The sequence below is a fragment of the Rhinichthys klamathensis genome, unplaced genomic scaffold, assembly GCF_029890125.1.
Source record: "Rhinichthys klamathensis goyatoka isolate OS25496 unplaced genomic scaffold, OSU_Roscu_1.1 h1tg000174l_1, whole genome shotgun sequence".
NCBI lineage: Eukaryota > Metazoa > Chordata > Actinopteri > Cypriniformes > Leuciscidae > Rhinichthys > Rhinichthys klamathensis.
This window is the reverse complement of record NW_026606704.1, coordinates 214,595-237,995: the sequence shown is the minus strand read 5'-3', so window position 1 is coordinate 237,995 and position 23,401 is coordinate 214,595. Positions and strand designations below refer to the sequence as shown.

The 23,401-nt window shown below is 41.5% G+C and overlaps 1 protein-coding gene across 1 annotated transcript in view; it reads left to right on the top strand.

The window, feature by feature from the left end:
- gclc (glutamate-cysteine ligase, catalytic subunit) overlaps positions 1-23,401 on the top strand; it is a 62,891-nt gene extending 39,490 nt beyond the window's left edge. Inside the window, exons 9-16 of the mRNA XM_056260151.1 lie at positions 1,422-1,560; positions 4,656-4,768; positions 5,416-5,508; positions 6,937-7,041; positions 7,751-7,832; positions 11,315-11,427; positions 11,522-11,642; positions 23,184-23,401. Of these exons, the coding sequence (XP_056116126.1) occupies positions 1,422-1,560; positions 4,656-4,768; positions 5,416-5,508; positions 6,937-7,041; positions 7,751-7,832; positions 11,315-11,427; positions 11,522-11,642; positions 23,184-23,365 (948 nt within the window). The 3' untranslated portion in view covers positions 23,366-23,401. The remainder of the gene's footprint in view (positions 1-1,421; positions 1,561-4,655; positions 4,769-5,415; positions 5,509-6,936; positions 7,042-7,750; positions 7,833-11,314; positions 11,428-11,521; positions 11,643-23,183) is intronic.

The following is a 23,401-nucleotide window of genomic DNA, read 5'->3' as shown; positions in this document are numbered from 1 at the left end:
AACAAGAGCATGGATGTCAAAGTTTAAACTTCTCTAGATTAAAAAAGATCAAAGTGTTATTAAACTGTTGGTTACAACGCGACCAATAAATCCTTATTTTTAAGGAATTGGTTTTACAGGGATATTAATCATCTTATGAATATGTTTGATAATTATGGAAATATTTTAACATACGAACAATTTATGCGAACCCATAGTTTTCCTGTGCATTTTTAAGAATTTAATTCTGTCATTAAAGCTATTTCCCCTACTCTGATTCATCTTATCAAAAGTCATATTCAATTTAACTCCACATTAATGATAAATCCAAAATTAATTTTAAATGGCATTAAATTGATTGCTAAAAAATGCAATAATAAATATATTTGTACAATATTTCAAATACAAAATAAAATAAAAATTTTTTTGAAACTCTATTGATAATATTAATTGGAAGACTGCTTGGTTAATCCCATTTAAATATTGCATTAATAATAAAACCAAAGAAATACATTTAAAAAAAATTTGCATACGATTTATCCTGTTAAATCATTAATTGCAAGATACTCTGATATTGACGATTTATGTTCCTTTTGTAAAAGTGGGAAAGAAGTGTTGACTCATTTGTTTTTTGAATTTCTGGAAGGAATTGGCAGAATTTATCTTTAATTTAGTAAAAATTAAATACTATTTTACTTTAAAGGATATTATTGTATATTAGGAAAACAATGTTAACAAAGGTCTTGAATACATAGTTAATTTATTTATACTGTTGGCAACATTTTATATCCATAAGCAAAAATATTTAAATTCATCCCCAGCTTAAAAGGTGAGACTAATATATTATATAGACTCATTACATGCAAAGTGAGATATTACAAGCCTTTATTTGTTATAATTGTGATGATTATGGCTTACAGCTTATGAAAACCCCAAATTCAAATTTAGAATATTGTGAAAAGGTTTTCATAAGCTGTAATCCATAATCATCAAAATTCAGGCTCCGGCAGTAGTGGGCACTCGTGCAACATAAGCAATGACGCACATCCGAGTGAACGAGACGGAGGGAAGTTAGCGAGGGAACTGGTTTGGACTGGAACACAGACTGGGAAGAGAGAAGCTGCAGCAATGGAGAATATGGGGAAATAATCAACATTCAAGCAGGAAAACCTGTTCAAGTAGAGCCAGAAAACAACATCAAGACTTTGTTTGGGGCCGTTAACGTTGCGTCTAAAAATGTCGTTCCTCCATCTTGACTGAGCTTTCAGTGTTACGGAAAGGCTGAAGCTGATTGGTTGGTTCTAGTCTGAAAAGTTGGGATTTTTTCTATCATGTGTGCGCTTGTCGCACATCCACATTTAGAAGGACGAACTTAAGCGCACATAAATGTGACGTGAACATATGGCCTCTTTAAAGTTAATTCTCTATCTGTTTCTTTGCAGCCGCTGAAAAACAACAAATTCAAGATCAATAAATCGAGGTATGATTCGATTGACAGCTACCTCTCCTGCTGCGGCGAGAAATACAATGACATTGAGCTGACCATCGATGAGGAGATCAACAAACAGCTCCTCGATGCAGGTAAACACACACACTGACGATCGTTCCCGGTCTTATGTACGTTCTGCTATAAAAACGTCTTTTTTTTTTTCTTTTTTTTTTAACCACACACTGACACCCGTCTACATCGACCTCAGTGAGAAGACCTTCCTCACTTCTTAGTCCTGTTGACGAAAGCAAATGTAGACGGCATCTTTGATTATAATAGGGGCTTTCGCACCGGAGGAACCTTTTCATAGTTCCTAGAACTATTGAGTGGACGTTCCCGGTTATTGCCGCGTTCGCACTGCAGGAACTAGGAACGATTTTAGTTGTAGGAACTCCTTATGGGGGAAATAAACGAGCTCATATACTTCAGAGTCGGTCTAAAGTAACCAGCACTATAGGATCTACAGTGACTTTAGTGTTCGCTGATTGGCCGAACGCTCCCGAAACCAAGGGGGTAATCCGACACTTAAGCCTCGCGGGAGCCGCCATTGTAGCAGAACTTCACCTGCTGTTAGCACTCCATTGACTCCCATTCATTTTGGCGTCACTTTGCCAGCGAATAACTTTACATCTGAGGCGTTTAAAGACTCCATTTGTCCATTTATTTATTTCTAAAGAAACACGACAATGTATAAAAGGCTCCATTACCTTGTATCTTATGTTATGGCCCCGTAGAAGCCGTTTTTGTAAAAATAGGCTAACGATTGCGACATAACACGCGCCTCTCTGTCGCACACTAGAGAAAATACCGTATAGACAGGAGGAGAAGCTCGCGGACAATCTTTTACTGTCTATGAGGCAATCGGGGGACGTGGAGGCATAAAGTCAAGGGAGAAGCCCATAGAGAGTCATGAAGTTGCTCCCGCTGCTCATGGACAGCTCATACTCACTCTCTCCGGCTCTGTGAGATTCAGAAGGGATGATTCAGATTCCTCTTGGCACCGCTACTAGAAGACGTACAGCTGTCAGACAGGCTCACGTCACATCTCCGTCGTCCAGCTCAGTGTGAGTCTGCGCAGTCGCTCAGCCATCAGGGAGAGATGCTTCTAATCGACTTCACTGTTGAAATCTATGGGGTCGCTGTGTCCATTTCTTTTACTGTCTATGCGCGAAACACAAGCACCTGCCATTTTTACAAAGGCTGTGTAAACACAGATTATAGTCTATATACCCGAATATAAGACGACCCTGAATATAAGACGACCCCCCCATTTTACAGACTTATTTTTGTGGAAAAATCGATTTTTGTGGAAAAAAAGCAAGAAAAAGCGCCGTTCACAGAGGATGCCAGAGCGGACGGAGACAAGCGAGCAGAGACCCGCCCCCCCTGTTCACATATCGCGTCTTTTGCGCGCTCAAGTTCGTTATTTCAAAATGTAGGCGCGCGGTATGCGCGCTCATGGAAGCGACGCGCTCGTTTTTTCCAAGCGCGGGAGAAAAAGGCTATCAATTGATTCCTCCACTCGAATACAAGATGACCCTGAATATAAGACAACCCCCCATTTTTAAAGACCCACTCCGATGAAAATAATGTTTTTCTAGGTGTTAACATGTTCTTGTGGCATTTTTCTTATGTTAGAGGACATATCTTTAGAAAAATAAGCTCAAAGTTGTATTTCTGAGTATTTCTACATTCAAATGGCTGTGAATCAGTAGCAGACGCTAAAATGCCGTTTGAAATAGACTGGAGTTGTGACGTAGTAACTCTACTGGGCGGGGCCACAAGCTCATACTCCCCTCCGCCACGCCCGCTCAGGTTCTGCGGAGTAGAGAAGACGATGGCGGATCAACACCTATGTGCGGTAGCGGGTTGCAATGCTAAGAGGAGAGATAGTGGTATTAGCTTTCATGCTTTACCAAAACATGTTGCTGTGAGAGATAGATGGTTTACGTTCCTTGGTCACGGCAATGATAAAAACCACACATCGGTTTGCGTTCAGCACTTTACAGAAGACTGTTTCACCAACTGGCAGGAGAAGAAAATGGGCTTCGTCAATAAATTGTTTTTGAAGCCGGATGCAGTGCCTTCCATCAAGACACCATCAACTTCAAAAAGGTTAATCTGACTAAATGTTTGGAGCATGTCCACAAACATATTTATTTACTAACATGTTTTTAGGAGTTATTGGCCTGAAATAGTCAATTCAAGAGATTACAAAAACAATACCATTCTGATACATCCACTTGTAGACGACGACTAGATCTATGTACGTCCTCTTGTTCCTCGTCCGAGCTGGCATCTGGCTCAAAACTGTACGGCTGGATAGCTCCAATATTGTTCTCCATTTTTGTTGCACCGGTAATGACAGGTTGGGGATGTAAGCTAGCGGGAGAGACAGAGCTCTCAGCAACGGGGAGGGGGAGGGGCGTCTCCATGTCAACGGCTCCGCCCACAACGCAGAGGCGAATTGCTAATGAGCTACTGCCGCTCTGCTGAAGCGAAGTCCCAGAAAACGGCACAGCTTTTGTGATTTTGGCTAAAAATGGCATAATCATAATTTAAAGACCACTGGGAATGTTTAAAAATAGCTCAAAAATATGATCGGAGTGGGACTTTAAGCCTATTTTTAGGACAAAAACCTCGTCTTATATTCGGGTATCAAGGTATTTACTCCAGAAACGAACTCTACGAACATGTAAAACAGTGATAGATGAAGCTCTAAACCTTTACACTGAGGAGTAAACTTAACGCAACTTTGAGGAGAACAAGCTAAACATGATTATGTGTTTCTGCTCAGCATCACTGGACATCAACACACGCCATACGCTAATAACTGTTCATTACGGTCTACTTTATGTATAACAGTTCTATCTAATAACGTATTACACAGATCGTGAACTAATGAACATGGAGAATGTGAGCTCTGTCGTTCTCAGCCCGTCACAATAAAAGTCAAGCGAGTCTCACGTCACTTCAGAGTTACTCCTCGCGGCGCGAACGCAACCAGGAAAACGTTCCTAAGGGATCCATTAGTTCTCGGGGAAACACCCTGGAGGCTCGTACCCATAACTCCCCGCAGCGGAAGCCCCTGATGTGTTGGGTTCACGGCACTCGATGGAGTGGAACCACTGTGCTCTCGTCAGCTCTGTTCGGTGTTTTCAAGCCGCTGTGTTTTGCACTGTTGCAGGCATTGACAAACTGCTGGCCCAGCACATCGCACACCTCTTCATCCGAGACCCGCTGTCGCTCTTCCAGGAGAAGATTCACCTGGACGACGAGAACGAATCGGACCACTTCGAGGTATTTAAAGGAGTGGTTCACTTCAGAATTATAATTTCCTGATGATTTAATCTCCCCCACGTCATCCAAGATGTTCAGTCTTTCTTCAGGCGAAAATAAATTTGAGGAAAACATTCCAGGATTTCTCCATATAGTGTCTTCAATGGGGTCCAACGGGTCGAAGGTCCAGATGTGAGTTTCAGTGCAGCTTCAAAGTCTCGACACGATCCAGCCGAGGAATAAGAGTCTTATCTAGACAAACCAGCGGACATTTATAACAAAATACACATTTATATACTTTTAACCACTAATGCTGGTCTTGCTCGAGCTGTGATGCGTCACACATTACGTAATCAGGTTGAAAGGTCAAGCGGGACGTAGGAGGAAGTACCTGGAATGTTTTCCTCAAAAACCTTAATTTCTTTTCGACTGAAGAAAGAAAGACATGAATATCTTGGATGACGTGGGGGAGAGTAAATCATCAGGACATTATAACTCTGAAGTGAACTCCTCCTTTAAAATTAACATCTGATTTTTACTGTTCTAGCAAATTGATCAACATTAACAAACAAGAAATGTTAATATTAGACCAGTGTTTGCCACATAGTTGGAACGATTTGTTCATATAGCGCGTGAGAATGAGCCACGGGTTATTTTGCATGTTCCAGAATCTTCAGTCAACCAACTGGCAGACAATGAGGTTCAAGCCCCCCCCCCCAAACTCCGACATCGGGTGGAGAGTCGAGTTTCGCCCCATGGAGGTATTAAACGTGTGTGTGTGTGTGTGTGCCAAACAATGCAAGCCGACGCGACTCGACTGACTGTATGATTAGCAGAGCTTAGACGTGTGTGTGTGTGTGTGTGTGTGTGTGTGTGTGTGTGTGTGTGTGTGTGTGTGTGTGTGTGTGTGTGTGTGTGTGTGTGTGTGTGTGTGTGTGTGTGTGTGTGTGTGTGTGTGTGTGTGTGTGTGTGTGTGTGTGTGTGTGTGTGTGTGTGTGTGTGTGTGTGTGTGTGTATGTGTGGAAAGCAGAGAGGGGGATGTTGTTGAAATGTTTTTTTATTATTCATGAAAATAAATCCCGACCCACTGGGTGTTTCTTGCACCTGTTAATGTGACATTTATTGAATAACTATTAGTGAAGCAATATCTGAACATGGACTATTTTAATCCACCTTTACTTTTGAGTTCATCAAGTAGAGCAAGATTTCTCTGTAATGCAGTGTTTCCCAGCCACTATTGTGGGATTAGGTTGTCAGGTGTGCCGTGGAAAATGATCAAATTCCAAAAAATAATTAAAAATAAATGCTACAAATAAATGTATTGTGTTATCATTACCAACAACATCATACTTATCGTGTTCCTACCTGACTATAGCTCGAGTTTCACATTAAATGTGAGTACTACTTTTAATACAGCCGAATATCTAGATTTATATGCCATTTGAAGCAATGCATGTTTGTGCAATTTTGTTATATTTTTATATAGTGTGCCATTGGATTTTTTACATTGCAAAAAAAAAAATTGCTCATACACATTATAAACATCTGTGTTTGAGCAGATACCTCTGTACCTCTTGTATTGGATTACATAATTCATTTCGATGTGAATTGGTTATTTAAATTTCACATTTCAAGCTTTCTATAGATATAATTATTATCGTGAATGAGGCATGTCACATGATGTATACAGAAAGTTTCGGCGACGGCATAAAGCGTATCCTAATTGTATGTGCTTGTTTTTTCTTTATTTTACAAAAGCATCACGTTTTGTTGTTATAATGAGAGTATAAAAATAAAATGATACCCTTTACAGTTTCTAATGATGTCTTACTCTAATATGTACGACAAAAAACGACAGAGTATTTTAAGTTCTTTCCGCTGTTATGAGGAAAACAATCCCAGCGTGTTCGTCGAAGGCTAATTTAACACACCAATATTTAAACCCGATTATGCAATGCATATCGCCACTCGGCCAGCTGTGCCAAAACACTGATTGCATTATTTTGAATGAAATATTGAAGTTTATGAATAGCACAACGTCCATCCATCCAATAATTTGACATGATCTTGACCGATATTGTGACGTTCACCCTATTGTATGCACATTTTTTGGGTTTGTTTTGCATAAACATGAAATGCATATTATCATATGTAACACTTTTTTCTTTTCTTTTTTTCTTTATTTACAGGTCCAACTCACAGATTTTGAGAACTCAGCTTATGTCGTATTTATCGTTCTTCTCACCCGTGTGATCTTGTCCTATAAGCTGGATTTCCTCATTCCATTATCAAAGGTGTGTGTGTGCGCATGCGTGCGTGTGTGTGCGTGCGTGTGCGCGTGTGTGCGCGCATGCATGTGTGTGTGCGTGTGTGTGCGTGTGCGTGTGTGCGCGTGCGTGTGTGTGCGCGCATGCATGTGTGTGTGCATGTGTGTGCATGTGTGTGCATGTGTGCGTGTGTGTGCATGTGTGCGTGTGTGTGTTCGTGTGTGCGTGCGCGTGTGTGTGTGTGCACGTGCGTGCGTGTGTGTGTGCGTGCGTGCATGTGTGTGTGTGTGTGTGCGCGTGCGTGCGTGCGTGCGTGCGTGTGCGCGTGTGTGCGCGCATGCATGTGTGTGTGCGTGTGTGTGCGTGTGCGTGTGCGCGTGCGTGTGTGTGCATGTGTGTGCATGTGTGTGCATGTGTGCGTGTGTGTGTGTGCGTGCGTGTGTTCGTGTGTGCGTGCGCGTGTGTGTGTGTGTGCGCGTGCGTGCGTGTGTGTGCGTGCGTGTGTGTGCGTGCGTGCGTGTGCGTGCGTGCATGTGTGTGTGTGTGCGCGTGCGTGCGTGTGTGTGTGTGTTTTGTTTTTTACACATTTAGCATTTTAAGCAGAAAAAGTGTGATTCTAGGGATGATTTTAATTGGCAGAAATACTGTGCATATCTTTAAAAGCAAGACGAAGAGTAGAAATGTGCAAGCAAGACGTTTGTATTTTTGTAATTTTTTTGCAACTCTTTTGGTTTAGGTCGATGAAAATATGAAAGTTGCTCAGAAGCGAAATGCCGTGCAAGAAGGGATGTTTTACTTTCGGAAGGACGTCTTTAAAGGTTAGTTGACAGTTAAACGGAGGTCATCATCATTTATATCAGTGTTAAGCTGTGACACATTTACTGTATATTAATTGTCTTTAACTACTATGAACACATTTAAATGAATTGTTTGCTACAGTGTACTTGTGTACATACAAGTACAATATAAAAACATGTATTTAACAATAACTGCATGTAATTCATTTCTGTAATGACGTCTATAATCACACTGTTGACCAGGACTTGACATGAACTTTTTTGCCATTTAAAGTTTTGTTTTTGGGAAATTACATTTCATATCACTGGATTTGTGAAAGCGAATGTAAAATGCCTCCAGCTTCAGTGCACTGCTGGGTGTTCATTAGTGATGGGAAGTCCGATTATTTTCTGTGAACTGGTTCTTTCGGGCAGTTTGCTTCAATGAACCGGTTCGTTTACATAAGCACACAATGATGTCACATATACACAATTCCCTTAACTGTGGGACGCCTAACTTTAGGATTTAATAGAAATATACTGAAGTAATCTAATTATGATAAATTATATATCGTTGGAAAGGTCTAAGACTTCTAAATAGATATTATACCCCTGTTTTGTGTTACAAATTATGTAGGAAGAGTAATTGATGAATTTATGACAAGAGTGCACCTCAAAAAATCTGCATCATAAAAAGCCGATGCACCCACTTTTAATCATTGAAACTTCTGTTTTTATGCTAAAAGTTCATAATAAAACATATAATCTAGTATTTTTCAATAAAAAATTATATTATAATATAATTATAATATATAATCCTCTAAAAATATAATATCTTTTTTATCGCCTTTTATTATATCACATATTTTAGTAGTTATCATAAATTAGGTATCATTTGAAAGCTTATAAACTCAGAATTCATCCTGTGAAAACCGTTTTATAATTGAACGTTGCGTTACCATAAAAACGGTACTCTAAATTATTTTATCAGGCTCCTCCCCTTTTGGCCATCATTTATATTTCATAATTTATGATCAAAACCTTTTCTAATCTTGACAAAACACATATTGTCAGAAAGGTCTTAGTCTCAAGGTTCCACATTTTGTGACAGAATTGATATTTGGACAGAAATTTATTAATTTGTTAAGGCAGAATGTATACAACTAAATTCAATGGCACCCGGTGGCTATTTTTGGCACTACACCTAAACAAAATCTCATGGGAACTTCAATTTTTGTGATATCAACTTCAAATTTGGAACATAACTTGGTTAGATTTATGGCTTTGGTTTTATAGTAATTTTAGAGTAAAAAATATTTTGTAAAATATATATTATATAAAATAAAAAATATATAGTACAGTATATTTGATTTACTGTAAATTTAAACTTCTATAACTTTTTCATACTTTTATTTTTTGAAGTGTTCTCACTTCAGCAATGATCTGCTGAGTGTTTTCTTTAAAACAAGACCAAACTTGGGTATATATTCCAAAGCATTCTTGAATTACAACCATTTAAGTTTGAATAGTGCATTTTAACCCCCATTCTCAAAAAGGGGGGTGACAGCTAAGGGGTCAAAGCACCTAATAATGACATGAAGATGTCTACATGTGACCCTGGATCACAAAACCCAGTCACGAGTCGCACGGGTGTATCTGTGGCAATAGCCAACAATACATATGGGTCAAAATTATCGATTTTTCTTTTATGCCAAAAATCATTAGGATATTAAGTAAAAATCATGTTCCATGAAGATATTTTGTAAATTTTCTACCGTAAATATATAGTAGAATTATTTCTGTGAGTGAATGCCGCACAATCTCCAACATAAATGCACAACTTTAAAGGCGATCTTCTCAATGTTTCGATATTTTTGCATCCTCAGATTTGTATCTCAGCCAAATATTGTCCTATCCTAACAAACCACACATCAATGGAAAGCTTATTCAGCTTTCATATGATGTATAAATCTCAATGTCAAAAATTTGACCCATGTGATTGGTTTTGTGGTCCAGGGTCACATATAGTGAATAAACTAGTCTTAACCCTTGTGGACTGTTCGAATTCTGTGTACTCCCCTTATGGAGCGGGTCAAATTGACCCTAATTGGATTCAATACAATTCCTCAAAAATCACACTATGAAAAACAACAAAGATTTAGATTAGGGCTGTCAAACGATTAATCGCGATTAATCGCATCCAAAATAAAAGTTTGTGTTTACATAATATATGTGTGTGTACTGTGTATAATTATTTTTAATACATAAATACCCACACATGCATGTGTATTTAAGAAATATTTGCATGTATATACTGTATATAGACTGAATGTAGCCTATATATAATATATATTTTATATAAATATAAACATTTTATATATAAATAACATATTTTTCTTAAATATATACGTGTGTGCATTTATATACAAAATAATTATACACAGTACACACACATATATTATGTAAACGCAAACTTTTATTTTGGATGCGATTAATCGTGATTAATCGTTTGACAGCCCTAATTTAGATACAAACTGTAAACTTTTAATATCAACATTTGTCAAACATTACAAAAACATTATATCTGAAAATATGATTTATAAAAAAGTTTTTTAAACCATTTTTTAAACCAATTTATGACAAAATTGGAAAATAAACAGTATACTGACTTTTTTTGCATATACATTTTTTTTTTTTTTTTTTACTTTTTATGCTTTGAACATCGTAACTGAACAATAAAATTTAGCTGTATAATGAGAATTTTTCATTTTCCTAAGTTAACTTTCCCTAGTTTCCTAAGACCTATTTTCCTAGTTTCATTATTCACTCACTGGGAAGTGAGAAACCAAACATAACAAAATCATACATCAAATAAATGTTTTTTATTTATTTATTGGCTCTGTGAAGCTGCCTTTGAAAATCCTACATAAAAGTTTTGGTTAAAAGCTAGGTATTTTAGATATCTTGAATATTGAACTGAGAGCTTATTTTACTATCTGTGTCTGACAAAGATTTTCATCTGTAATTTGCAAATAATTCTAAACACTGTGATTTTAGCTTTTTCAAGTGTGTTTGGTTAGGGTTAGAGCACTTTTAGATGCACTTGCACGTTAGAACTGGAGTTGAAGTGCCCTGACATACAGAAAATAAATGTTTTTATTTTGTGTCTGTACAGTTGCTTTTGAATGGCTGTCTATGAGGGTCAAATTGACCCACGAACATCACGAACGTAACAGTAATTTTGTTTGTTTATGTCAAAACACATCAGCATGTTGAAACTTTGCATGCATGTTCATCATGATAAATGAGAAAAAGTCACAAAATATCAAGAAAAAAAACAAAGGTTAACCAATATTTCCAACAACTAGAAAATCGAAACGGGTCAAATTGACCCGCAACATAACACAAGGGTTCAACTCGCCTCAATCATAACCTTGTTCCCCTCCTGTGAGTTTGCAGGTCTGAGTTAAAGACCCCTAATTTAGTGTTACTCATATTTCTTGCATGATGATTATACTTGTCAGGCTGTAACCCGGTGTTGGACCCGCCGTCCGCGGCTCAGAACGGGGTGGAGAGCGAAGCGAGTGACGGGGAGGAGTTCACACTCATGAGCATCGACACCATCATCAACGGGAAGGTGTGTGTTTCTCTGCTCTTCACCCGTCTTTACGTGCGTCAGCGATACGCCGTTCCTCCACTGAGTGAGTGTGTGTGTGTGTGTGTGTGTTCAGGAAGGGGTGTTTCACGGGCTGATCCCGATGTTGAACAGCTACCTGGAGAACATGGAGGTGGACGTCGACACGCGATGCACAATCCTCAACTATCTGAAACTCATTAAGAAGCGCGCCTCTGGTATGCACATCTCCGAGTTAATTACAGTATTTCACACTGCTTTCTGCAAGCATTACAGGTTTGTGTTATAGATAGTGTCAGTTGTGTGTGCCATCCATTTAGATTTTTTTTAACTTATGCTGATTTATTTATTTTTTCTTCTTTTTCAATCCAGGGTTCCCGCGGGGTCTTAAAAAGCCTTAAAAGCATTGAATTTATTCATTTGGAAATAATACCTTAAAAAGACTTTAAAAAGTCTTGAATTTTGATGTCTGGGTCTTAAAAATTGTGCTGTATGTCAGTGTTAATTTCGTTGAAAATGTTTCTTCAACGACATTTTTTCACAGACGAAAACGAGACGATAACTAAATAAAACCTAGTTTTGAATGGCAAACTATGACGAAAGTCTATTGACATTTTCGTCAACGAATAAAAACTAGATGAAAATGTTAGATAGTGTTGATCTGGGAAGCGATCCAGTCAGAACTGATGTCCTGCGTGTGTGCTAGATGCACACATTTGTACTGTAACGTGCTGATCTACCCCGCGGTCTCATAAAACGTTAAAAATGTAAACGTGGGAGAATGAGTAGAGCAGACATATAGATTTGAATAAGAGTGTCGATGCAAAAAAGAGTTTTCTGTGCACACACACCCGACCCAAAGCGTGCAACCGTGCACATAGACGCCTAGACAGCGCGCGAGGACTGAATTGAGCTCTCTTTCGTGTCTGAGTGGACAGATACACACAACATTATGTCGAAATGTCCGTTTTGGAGAGTATTCATGTAAACTATGTCGGTTATGTCTTAAACAGTTGTGAGTGTGTCGGATGTGCATCAGTGCAACTGGATCCGCATGTCATTGGAAATGATCCGATGTCTTAAAGTGACAGTGGGTAATAAACCAAATGCGGTCTGAGTCTTAATATTGATCAAGCAACAAGAGAAAAGCATTCACTGTTTGTTAATAGCTTTAATAAGGATTAATTATATTTAATTCATACTTGAAAGAATAAATAATGATGTATGCAAGTAGTTCTAAAGAATGCATATATCATTCATTGAAAAGAAGACTGTTCTACTTTAGGAAAAGTGGTTTTATTTAATTTTAAGATATTTTTTAAGTCACAGTAGTTAAATCTGTATCTGTATTGCATGTTCAGACTAAAAAATCATTCATATTAATAGGTTAATAGATGTTTTCTCCGGGAGTAAATGGGTTTGGAGATTTTAGAGAAATTCTAAATTAACGCATTTACCTAAACCCATTATATTTTAGTCGACTAAATCTACTGTAGATTTAGTCGACTAAAACTAGACTAAAACTAAAACAATTCAGATGACTAAAATATGACTAAAACTAAATGGCATTTTAGTCAAAAGACTGAGACTAAATCAAAATTTGCTGTTGAGATTAACACTGCTGTATGTAACCTCCGTATTGTATTTTTCCTCAAAAGTTTCATTTGTCAACCACGATTATTATGATTTTCGATGTCTATTGTTCAGGGGTCTCTCAGTTCCCCATATTCCCAGCATGGAATAAGTAGCTAGCTACTTTTTTGTTTTTCTATGCTGGTAGGGACGTGAAATAGGTATTAATTTTTTATATAAATGGTCTTAAAAAGACTTGAATTTAACTTGAAGAAACCTGTAGGAACCCTGTCAATCACTGTTTTAGTTTTTTCTGTGCAATCATGTGTAGTTTATAACTTTTAAAGGGCGACTGAACTGCTGGCAAAATGGGCTTTCAATAAAACGAGTAGAAAAGCGGAAAACTTTGGGAAAAGGCTGTTGTCTTCCCTTTTTCAAATCAAAACCGTCAAATATCGCCTTGCTTTAGTAGGAAATACTCTTAGCAAACTTTTAGTCGTTTTTAGTCACTATAGTCATTTGAAAGAAAGAATTCAAAGAGTGCAGGTGAAACTCGACAAATCAGAATATCGTCCAAAAGTTCATTTATTTCAGTAATTCAACTTAAAAGGTGAAACTAATATATTATATAGACTCATTACATGCAAAGTGAGATATTTCAAGCCTTTATTTGTTATAATTGTGATGATTATGGTTTACAGCTTATGAAAACCTTTTCACAATATTCTAATTTTGAATTTGGGATTTTCATAAGCTGTAAGCCATAATCATCACAATTATAACAAATAAAGGCTTGAAATATCTCACTTTGCATGTAATGAGTCTATATAATATATTAGTTTCACCTTTTAATTACTGAAATTAACTTTTGTACAATATTCTGATTTGTCGAGTCTCACCTGTAAATGTTTAGCGGATCACTAACGGTTGGTAATAATCATAAATACAGAAAGAACTACGCCATGGACAATCTGGGGGAAAACCTGTTCTCTTTCATAGGTTCACTCAACGCTGCGGAAAGCGCAGTGGGATATCCTCTGGATGTGCCGATTGTCTGAAGCCCTATAGAATCACGCCAATCCATTGGCTGATGGCGCTCGCGCAAAGCTGGCTCCGCCCCGACGCTCTTACGTCGTAGCATGATGTACGCGCGCGCGCCATCTTCTCCTCAGATTTCTCTGCCTTCACGAAGCGGTCACATCTCGCCCTTCGTGCGGTTTTTCTGAGCCCGAATTCTTCAATTCAACTTCAGCTTTCGTCTCGACACTTCAGCGACTGGTATAAGTGGAACTCTGTTCTCCTTACAGTGAAGTGTCATGGATTATCGACGCTGCTCTCCGCCATGCGTTCGTTTCATCTCGAACGACGACCCTCACAGTAAGTGTGTTAAATGTATGGGTTTTTCGCATGCGCGTGAGGCTGTATTAGGATTGTCGAAATGTAAATTTTGTGACAATCTCCTTCTCAAAACCCTCCGCTCTAGACTCGCGGTTTTTGAGAAGGAGACATTCGTTTCCCCCCGTCGCGCTCCCGAGACTGCTGAGGCCTCTCGTGGATCCGCGGCCTGGGGTTCGGATGTTGAGCTCGAGGATATTGAGTATGAGCAGACGGGCCTCGCCCTTTCTCTCCCTCCCTCTCCCGAGCACGCACGCGGCGCGGTTGAATTCGCGCATGATTATTTATGTCCCAGCCCGGGAGCCCGCGAATCGGTTTCTTTCGGTCTGGATGACGTTATTTACACTGCAGCCTCCGACTCCGAGGATTTCGGGCCTGCTCTGGCTGATGACGTTATCCCGCCTAGCGGCCAGGACGCGCGGCCTACTCCGGCCTACACTGAGCTTATTGAGGTGCTGTCGCGCGCTACAGAGAAGCTCTCTATTGACTGGCCTGATGAGCCCCGCGAGTCTCAATCGTCCAAACTCGACGAGAGGTTCCTACGTGGCCCTAATTCTAGGCCAGAACGAAGAAAGCTGCCCTTTTTCAGCGATCTGCATCACGAGATCTCCAGATCCTGGAAGCAGCCATTCTCCGCACGCCTAACTAATGCGGCAGCCGCTGACTTCACCAACCTTGTTGGTTTTGTGGAGCAGGGTTATTCCGCTATTCCAGCGGTCGAGGACACGCTGGCTAACCACCTCGCCCCGTCGTCTGCACCGTCTTGGAAGGCGCGTCCCCTTCTTCCTTCCAAGGCTTGTAGGACTACTTCCTCCCTTATTGGGAAGTCTTACATGGCGGCTGGTCAGGCAGGCATGGCCCTGCATACCATGGCCATCCTTCAAGCCTACCAAGCGGACGTCTTGAAGGACATGGATGAAGGAGAGGGACTGACGCCCGAAGCTGTCAAAGAGCTTCGCAAAGCCACAGATCTGGCCCTAAGAGCCACCAAGCACACTGCTCGGGCTGTAGGTCGCTCTATGGCGGGCTCGGTTGCTGCAGAGCGCCACCTCTGGTTGAATCTCACGGAGATCCGAGACAAGGATAAGAGTTTCCTCCTGGATGCCCCTATCTCCCACTCAGGTCTTTTCGGGGAGGCGGTCAACACGGTGGTTGACAAGTTCCGCGCCGCTAAGTCTCAGTCGGCCGCGTTCAGGCAGTTTATGCCCAGGAGGGTCAGAGGGCCCAGTGACTCCAACCCTCCCCCTTCTCAAACCCGAGAACGCTCTGCTCATAGGGCTGAGTTCCCTACTAGCAGGAGTGACCCGGCTCGCCACCCACCAACTACTGTCTGGGGAGCCCGAGGTCGTCCATTTCCTCGCCAGCGCCCTCACAAGCGCCTTCAGCTGAAGCGGTCCAACAAATCGGCCGCTCCAGCCTCCTCGAGCCGTTCCTGACCCGCAGGGCAGGAAGAGGAGAGCCTCATCAGATCTACGAGGTTGGGACAGACCGCGCAAGCGTTTCTGCCCTCCTCCAGCCGGCTCTCCTCATCCAACCCTGTCACCTTCGCCACCCAGCGTGTTTCGAAGTGCAGGTCCTGTTTCACTCTCTTCACCCAGTCCGGCGCAGGAGGAAGGAGACGCATCTTGCTTTCTCCCCTCGCTCCCGGTGCACGTTACACCCGCCAATCGCTTCCTCAGAGGCACAGTTCTTTTTCCTCTGGAGCAGGCGGACCCAGTTACTTCTATCCAGGTGGTGGTACCCCCCAATACGTGTCAGGACGCCAAGCGCTCTCCTCCACGGTCAACCGCGCCTCCCCATGGAAACCAGCGCGACACCCTACCTCAGGTATGTCCCTTGCACTGCAACACTCCTCTGCCTCTATCACATTTCGTTCAAGAATGGGAGCGTTTACCAGGGGTATCGCCTTGGATCCTTCGCACAGTTCGGCTCGGCTACACGCTTCAGTTTTGTCGCAACCCCCCCTGCTTCAACGGGGTCTTTCCTACTGTAGTCGACAGCGCCGCTCAGGCTTCTGTACTACAGCAGGAGATTTCATCCCTTCTGCTGAAGGGGGCGATAGAAGAGATTCCTTCGGGGGAAGTCGAACAGGGCTTCTACAGCCGTTACTTCCTGGTCCCGAAGAAGGGGGGCGGCCTGCGGCCGATACTAGATCTTCGCCGGTTGAATTTCTCTCTTTACAAAGGAAAATTCAAAATGTTGACGCTGAAGGCCATCATATCTCATATCCGGCGGGGGGACTGGTTCGTGACGGTAGACCTCAAGGATGCTTATTTCCACATCCAGGTCGTACGGCGACACAGGAAGTTCCTCAGGTTCGCCTTTGGAGGGAAAGCGTACCAGTACAGGGTCCTCCCCTTTGGCCTCGCTCTAGCGCCAAGGACGTTCACAAAGTGTATGGATGCTGCTCTGGCCCCGCTGCGGCTCCAGGGCATCCATATACTCAACTACCTGGACGATTGGCTCCTTTTAGCCCACTCCAGAGAGTTGGTGACTCACCACAGGGACATTGTCCTCCGTCATATTCAGTCTCTCGGTTTGAGGCTGAATACGGAGAAGAGCGTTCTTACTCCAGCTCAGAACACGGTTTTCTTGGGGGTATGCATGGACTCCGTTCTTATGCAGGCCCGTTTGGCTCCTGCACGGATTTCCAGTCTGGTGACATGTCTGTCCCGTTTCGCACTAGGCCAGCATGTTTCCGTGAGCACCTGCCGCAGACTTCTGGGCCTTATGGCCGCGGCCTCCCCTGTGCTACCTCTGGGGCTGCTCCACATGAGACCTTTTCTGTGGTGGATGAAGCTCTCAGGGGCTCGGCCCACGGGGCCAGCCTTTCGCCTATTGAAGGTGTCGCGCAGTTGCTTTCGCGCCCTGTCAATCTGGCGGGACCCCCTCTTCCTTCAGAAAGGAGTCGGTATGGGTGCGGTATTCCGTCGCCAGATGGTTACGACGGATGCCTCTCTGACCGGCTGGGGAGCGGTTTTCGAGGGCAGGCCAGCGTGTGGGGTTTGGACTGGCGAGACCCTCTCGTGGCACATAAACAGCTTGGAGCTGAGGGCTGTCTTCCTGGCTCTTTGCCACTTTCTCCCTTTCCTCGAAGGACACCATGTCATTGTCAGAACGGACAATATGGCAGTAGTGTCCCATGTAAACAGACAGGGGGGTTCACGATCGCGTACCCTAGACAGGCATGCGCGTCACCTTCTCCTGTGGTCCCAGGACAAGTTCCTCTCTCTGAGAGCAGTTCATGTCCCAGGGATTCTGAACCTCGCAGCAGATTTTCTGTCGAGGCAGAAGCTCAGGTCTGGGGAATGGATGTTGAACCGCCAGTCGGTGGCCCTGATCTGGGAGGTGTTCGGAAAAGCGGAAGTGGACCTCTTTGCATCTCAGGAGTCGTCCCAATGCCCGCTTTGGTTCTCTCTGAGCCCTCCAGCTCCATTGGGGATAGATGCGTTCGCCCACCCTTGGCCGATGCAGAAACTCTATGCCTTCCCGCCCATCAAGCTGATCCAGGCGGTTCTGTCCAGAGTGAGGGAGAGCGGAGTCCGCCTCCTTCTGGTAGCCCCATTCTGGCCGTCCCAGCCATGGTTTTCGGAGCTGATCCCTCTGTTGGAATCCTCCCCCTGGGAGATACCGGTCAGGGAGGACCTGCTTTCCCAGCTTCAGGGCAGGATATGGCATCCTCGCCCCGACATTTGGAAGCTGTACGTTTGGCCTATCAGAGGCCGTTAGCTTTAAGCTTTGATCTCCCAACCGACGTTCAGGAGACTATTGCGAATGCTAGAGCCCCTTCGAAAAAAAAAAAAAAAAAAAACGAGGAGGCTATATTCCTCCAAGTGGAGGGTGTTCGAGGCGTGGTGCTTAGCACATGATAGGAACCCAGTTAGCTGCCCAGTAGGCTCAGTGCTGGAATTCCTGCAGGAAAAGTTTGCTTCCGGAGCGGCCGCTACCACTCTCAGAGTGTATGTCGCAGCTATTGCTGCTCATAGAGAATCGGATGAGATTCCCTTGGGGAAACTGAGGTTAGTTTCGGCCTTCATGCGTGGGGTTAGGCGCCTGAAACCGGCTCGCCCCCCTAGTGTTCCCTCGTGGGACCTGTCAGTCGTCCTGGAGGGTTTGACAGAGGCTCCCTTCGAGCCCTTGGAGTCAGCTCCTGAGCGGATTCTGACTCTTAAGGTTGCTCTTTTGTTAGCTTTATCTTCACTGAAGCGGATAGGGGATTTGCAGGCTCTCTCTATTAGTGAGTCATGCTTGGACTTCGCTCCTGGCCTGGTTAGGGTTACCTTGAGGCCGAGGTCGGGGTATGTACCCAAGGTTCTTTCTACGGCGTTCCGCTCTCAGGTTGTTAACCTTAATGCTTTCCACCCTCCTCCTTTTGCCTCTGAGGAAGAAAGGAAACTTAACTTGCTCTGCCCGGTCCGTTCTTTGAAGTTGTATGTAGATCGCTCAAGCGGTTGGAGGAAATCAAACCAGCTCTTGGTATGTTTTGGTGCTGGCCGCCGCGGGCTTGCAGCATCAAAGCAGAGGATTTCCCACTGGGTAACGGACGCTATTTCGCTGGCTTATGAGGTGCGTGGTTTGCCTTCACCTCTTAGCATCAGAGCGCATTCCACCAGAAGTGTGGCTTCCTCTCAAGCTCTCTTTAGAGGGGCCCTCTTGGAAGACATTTGTGTGGCGGCAGGTTGGTCCTCTCCGCACACCTTTGTGAGGTTCTATAATTTGGATCTTGACATGACTCCAGGTTCCCAGGTTCTATCTGCTTGAACCTATCATGGTTGTTCTTATTTGGTCTGGTACCGGTTATGGCAGCGCTTAGCTTGGCGAGTTTGGTATTTCGTTCCCACTGCGCTTTCCGCAGCGTTGAGTGAACCTATGAAAGAGAACGTCTCTGGTTACTTACGTAACCTATGTTCTCTGAATAGGGAACGAGACGCTGCGTTCGCTGCCAAGCTCCTCGCGCTGCCGACAGTTTTTCTTTTCGGCAGAGAAATCTGAGGAGAAGATGGCGCGCGCGCGTACATCATGCTACGACGTAAGAGCGTCGGGGCGGAGCCAGCTTTGCGCGAGCGCCATCAGCCAATGGATTGGCGTGATTCTATAGGGCTTCAGACAATCGGCACATCCAGAGGATATCCCACTGCGCTTTCCGCAGCGTCTCGTTCCCTATTCAGAGAACATAGGTTACGTAAGTAACCAGAGACGTTTCTGGTCAATATTTCAAAACTGGATGATCACGAACACAATGTTTTAGACCAAACGAGGGGGGAAATAATGAAAGAAACTCGTTCTCATGAAGTCGTGAAGCTGTCAAAAGTGTTGCATCATCCAGCGGACTCTAGCTGACGAATGAACATGAGTTTCTCGGCCCAGAGAACAGAGAACGAGTGAACATTGTTCATTTACTACAGACTAGCATTGTCACAATACGGAAATTTCCGACTTGAATATGATATCTTGAAAAATATCGATATTCGATACCACAGGGAAAACGGCCATAAACACTGTACCTCCATTCTGATAATTTAATATTTATATTATCTCATACTTGTTTTATAATTTGGGCACTTTAGTTATAAAAGCTTACACACAGACCAAGGGAGGCTTTATTTAAATCATTGCACTACATTTCAAAAAAATGTAAATACAAACAAGTAAATAGAAAAATCCAGATAAATAAAATAAAAACAAATAAACAAATTGTAAACGATAGCACAAATAAATACAACCGTGACCTGAAATAAACACGGCTAAACTAAACTACAGAAATGAAAGTAATCAAATGTGAAATAACACTGGACAGTTTTCATTGTAAAAGTTAAATAGATATTAATACTTAAGGTCCTTTCACACTGGACGCGATTTTGACGCACGAATAATTCGCGCGATAGTTTTATTTTTTGATCAGCTGTTTGTGTAACGAGTGCTTCCACACCGAACGCGAATGTGCTGCGGCGGAAAAAACACTTTTATTTTTTTCGATGCTTCGATGTCGATTTTTTTTACTTTTGCGGCGACAGAAAAGGCTTCAGCCAATCACATACACTGAAACAAAGGCGAAGCTTGTTGACGCTTTGGCCGCTCTGACGTGGCAGCATTATGTGCGAGAGAAGAGAAGTGTCACAACATGAAATGTAAACTAAAAACAAGCAACACATTGAAACTAGAAAGCTTTTATAATGACAGCATTTTTATATTGGCTATTCCGCATCTCAGCGCACGCATACCCATCATTTATGACATGACGTGTTTCTTACCAGCAAAAGAACGAGGCATGGGATAAAATAGCTGGGATAGTTGGTGTCTCCGGCGAGTTGATGAAGTGCGTGATGATGATTTATAATATTTTTGACTAGGAGGGAAATAATTGATTTTGGAATATTTTCAACATTCATGGTTGTGTGTTTCATATTATTTTTGCATGCATGTATAGGCCACACACCAGAGCATGTGCGTAAATAAAGCAGAGCGGGGTGACGCTTAAATAGGCCTATAAACATACGTTTCATATATACGTTTAAATAATATAATGCTATTTTTTTTAATTTCATCTATGTTGATGATCTATATGAAAAGGGAACCGCATGAGATGAGTAAGGATCATAAGATGCCCAATATATCGAAAACATTTGGAATGGGTCAGACATAATTTTGGCCACTTATTAAGTTTTGTTTTGTAGAAAGCCTTTCTTTAAAGTGAATTTCGTTTTGTATAAATTGTATCTTAATTTTAATCAATGTTTCATCAACAAATTGCCTGGATTAATAGGAATAAGAAGCAAATATAGTAGACAATATAATGAGGACACGGAGGCGCCGGCGCGTGAACTGGAGCGCGTCTCATACCGAAAACTGACAGAAAACACTAGTTTATTAATAAACAATTCAAATGTTTAATGCGTAATCCTTACTTTGGCCGGTTCTTTGTGGCAAAGTTTTAGCTACTTTACAAGATTAGCATACTCCCCTTCAGACTCTCTGTTCTTTAAGATTGGGTGCACACAAAACCTTCTTTTCTGTCTTTATACAGGGTTCCCGCAGGGTCTTAAAGCCTTAAAAGCATTGAATTTATGAATTTGGAAATAATACCTTAAAAAGTCTTAAATTTTGATGTCTGGGTCTTAAAAATTGTGCTGTTTGTCAGTGTATTTCTTAGTATTTCTGTAGGTTAATATATGTTTTCTCCGGGAGTATATGGGTTTGGAAATTTTAGAGAAATTCTAAATTAACGCATTACAATTTACCTAAACCCATTATATTTTAGTCGACTAAATCTACTGTAGATTTAGTTTACAGTAGATTTAGAAAATCAAAAAAAAAAAAAAAATCTAAAATCTTATTGTATTTCGTCCACTAAAACTAGACTAAAACTAAAACAATTCAGATGACTAAAATATGACTAAAATTAGTTTGTCATATTTTTAGTCAAAAGACTGAGACTAAAACTAAATCAGAATTTGCTGTCGAGATTAACACTGCTGTATGTGTAACTTCTCCGTATTGTATTTTTCCTCAAAAGTTTCATTTGTCAACCACGATTATTATGATTTTCGATGTTTATTGTTCAGGGGTCTCTCAGTTCCCCATATTCCCAGCATGGAATAAGTAGCTAGCTAATGTTAAAAAACAACTTAACATTGTTCGGCAAACTTTCTTGTGGCCTACTGAAATGTTTTTATTTTTCTCACCTGCTTGGCTTATCATCTTTTACCCATTCCACATTTGAAAAATAAATGAACACAAGTTGAAGGAATTTGTTTATCTTTGCTGGTAGGGATGTGAAATAAGTATTCATTTTTAATATAAATGGTCTTAAAAAGACTTGAATTTAACTTGAAGAAACCTGTAGGAACCCTGTTATAAAGAAAACGAAAAGCTGGATGATGATGATGATGATGATGATGAAGTGTCTGTGTTTTCTCAGCTGTCGGCGCGAAAGTTTTGGAATATTGAAGTATTATATTATAGTAATATTGAATATTGAAGTAATATTGGAATATTGAATATTGAACGTCGCGGCCGATGTGAATGGTTTTGACGCGAATTATTCGCTTTTTCGTTACGCGTCCGGTGTGAAAGGGCCTTTACAATTAAAGTTATTTAGTCAAGAGTGGAGTCATTATTTGTTTGACAACACTACTACTGACATTGCATACGAAGCCGTTACACTTTAAGAATGACATTTCAGATAAACTAGTGATTTTTTTATTTTTTTTCATTTCATTTTCATTTCATTTTATTGTTTATTTTTACCGGGACAATGCACAATTAAAAGTAATTGCACCAGAATTAGCTAATAGCTAGTTTACATCTGCTGTCCCTGGGCAGGTAAACAAATAAAATAACATACATTACATAAACACCACATAAAACATCACAATACATACATGTGCATAATATAAAATTTAAAACCGGAATATAAAACAGATAATGTACAAAACAGTCATTAGTGGTTGCAGATCTGTTGTGATAGTAGCCAGTACTTTAACTTATTTTTTAAAATTGAGAAGCTATTGAGGCTTCGAATATTCAGATTGATTATTTGGATGATTTTGCTCATATTTCCTTTAAGTCAAGTCATCTTCATTTATATAGCGCCTTTAACAATGGATTGTTTCAAAGCAGCTTTACAGAGATAAACTTAATATAATTTAAGGTAACAGAGATTGTTTTGGTTTTATAGCGGTTCTTGAATAATGTTATTTTCCAGCTAAAGTTAATTTTGATTGATTCACCTCCGTGGAAATGATCAGACTGAAATGAAAGTATTCATACACTTTGACTTGTGTTTTTCTCAGGTGAGCTGATGACTATGGCGAAGTGGATGAGGGAATTTGTGGCCAAACATCCTCAGTACAAGCAGGACAGTGTCATTACAGACAAAATCAACTACGACCTGCTTCACAAGTGCGACCGAATCGCCAAGGGGGAGGAGAAGTGTCCCGAGCTGATCGGAGAGCCGGTCAACAGGGGGAAATAAAGCCCGCTCGAAACCAACGCAAATCATATATATATA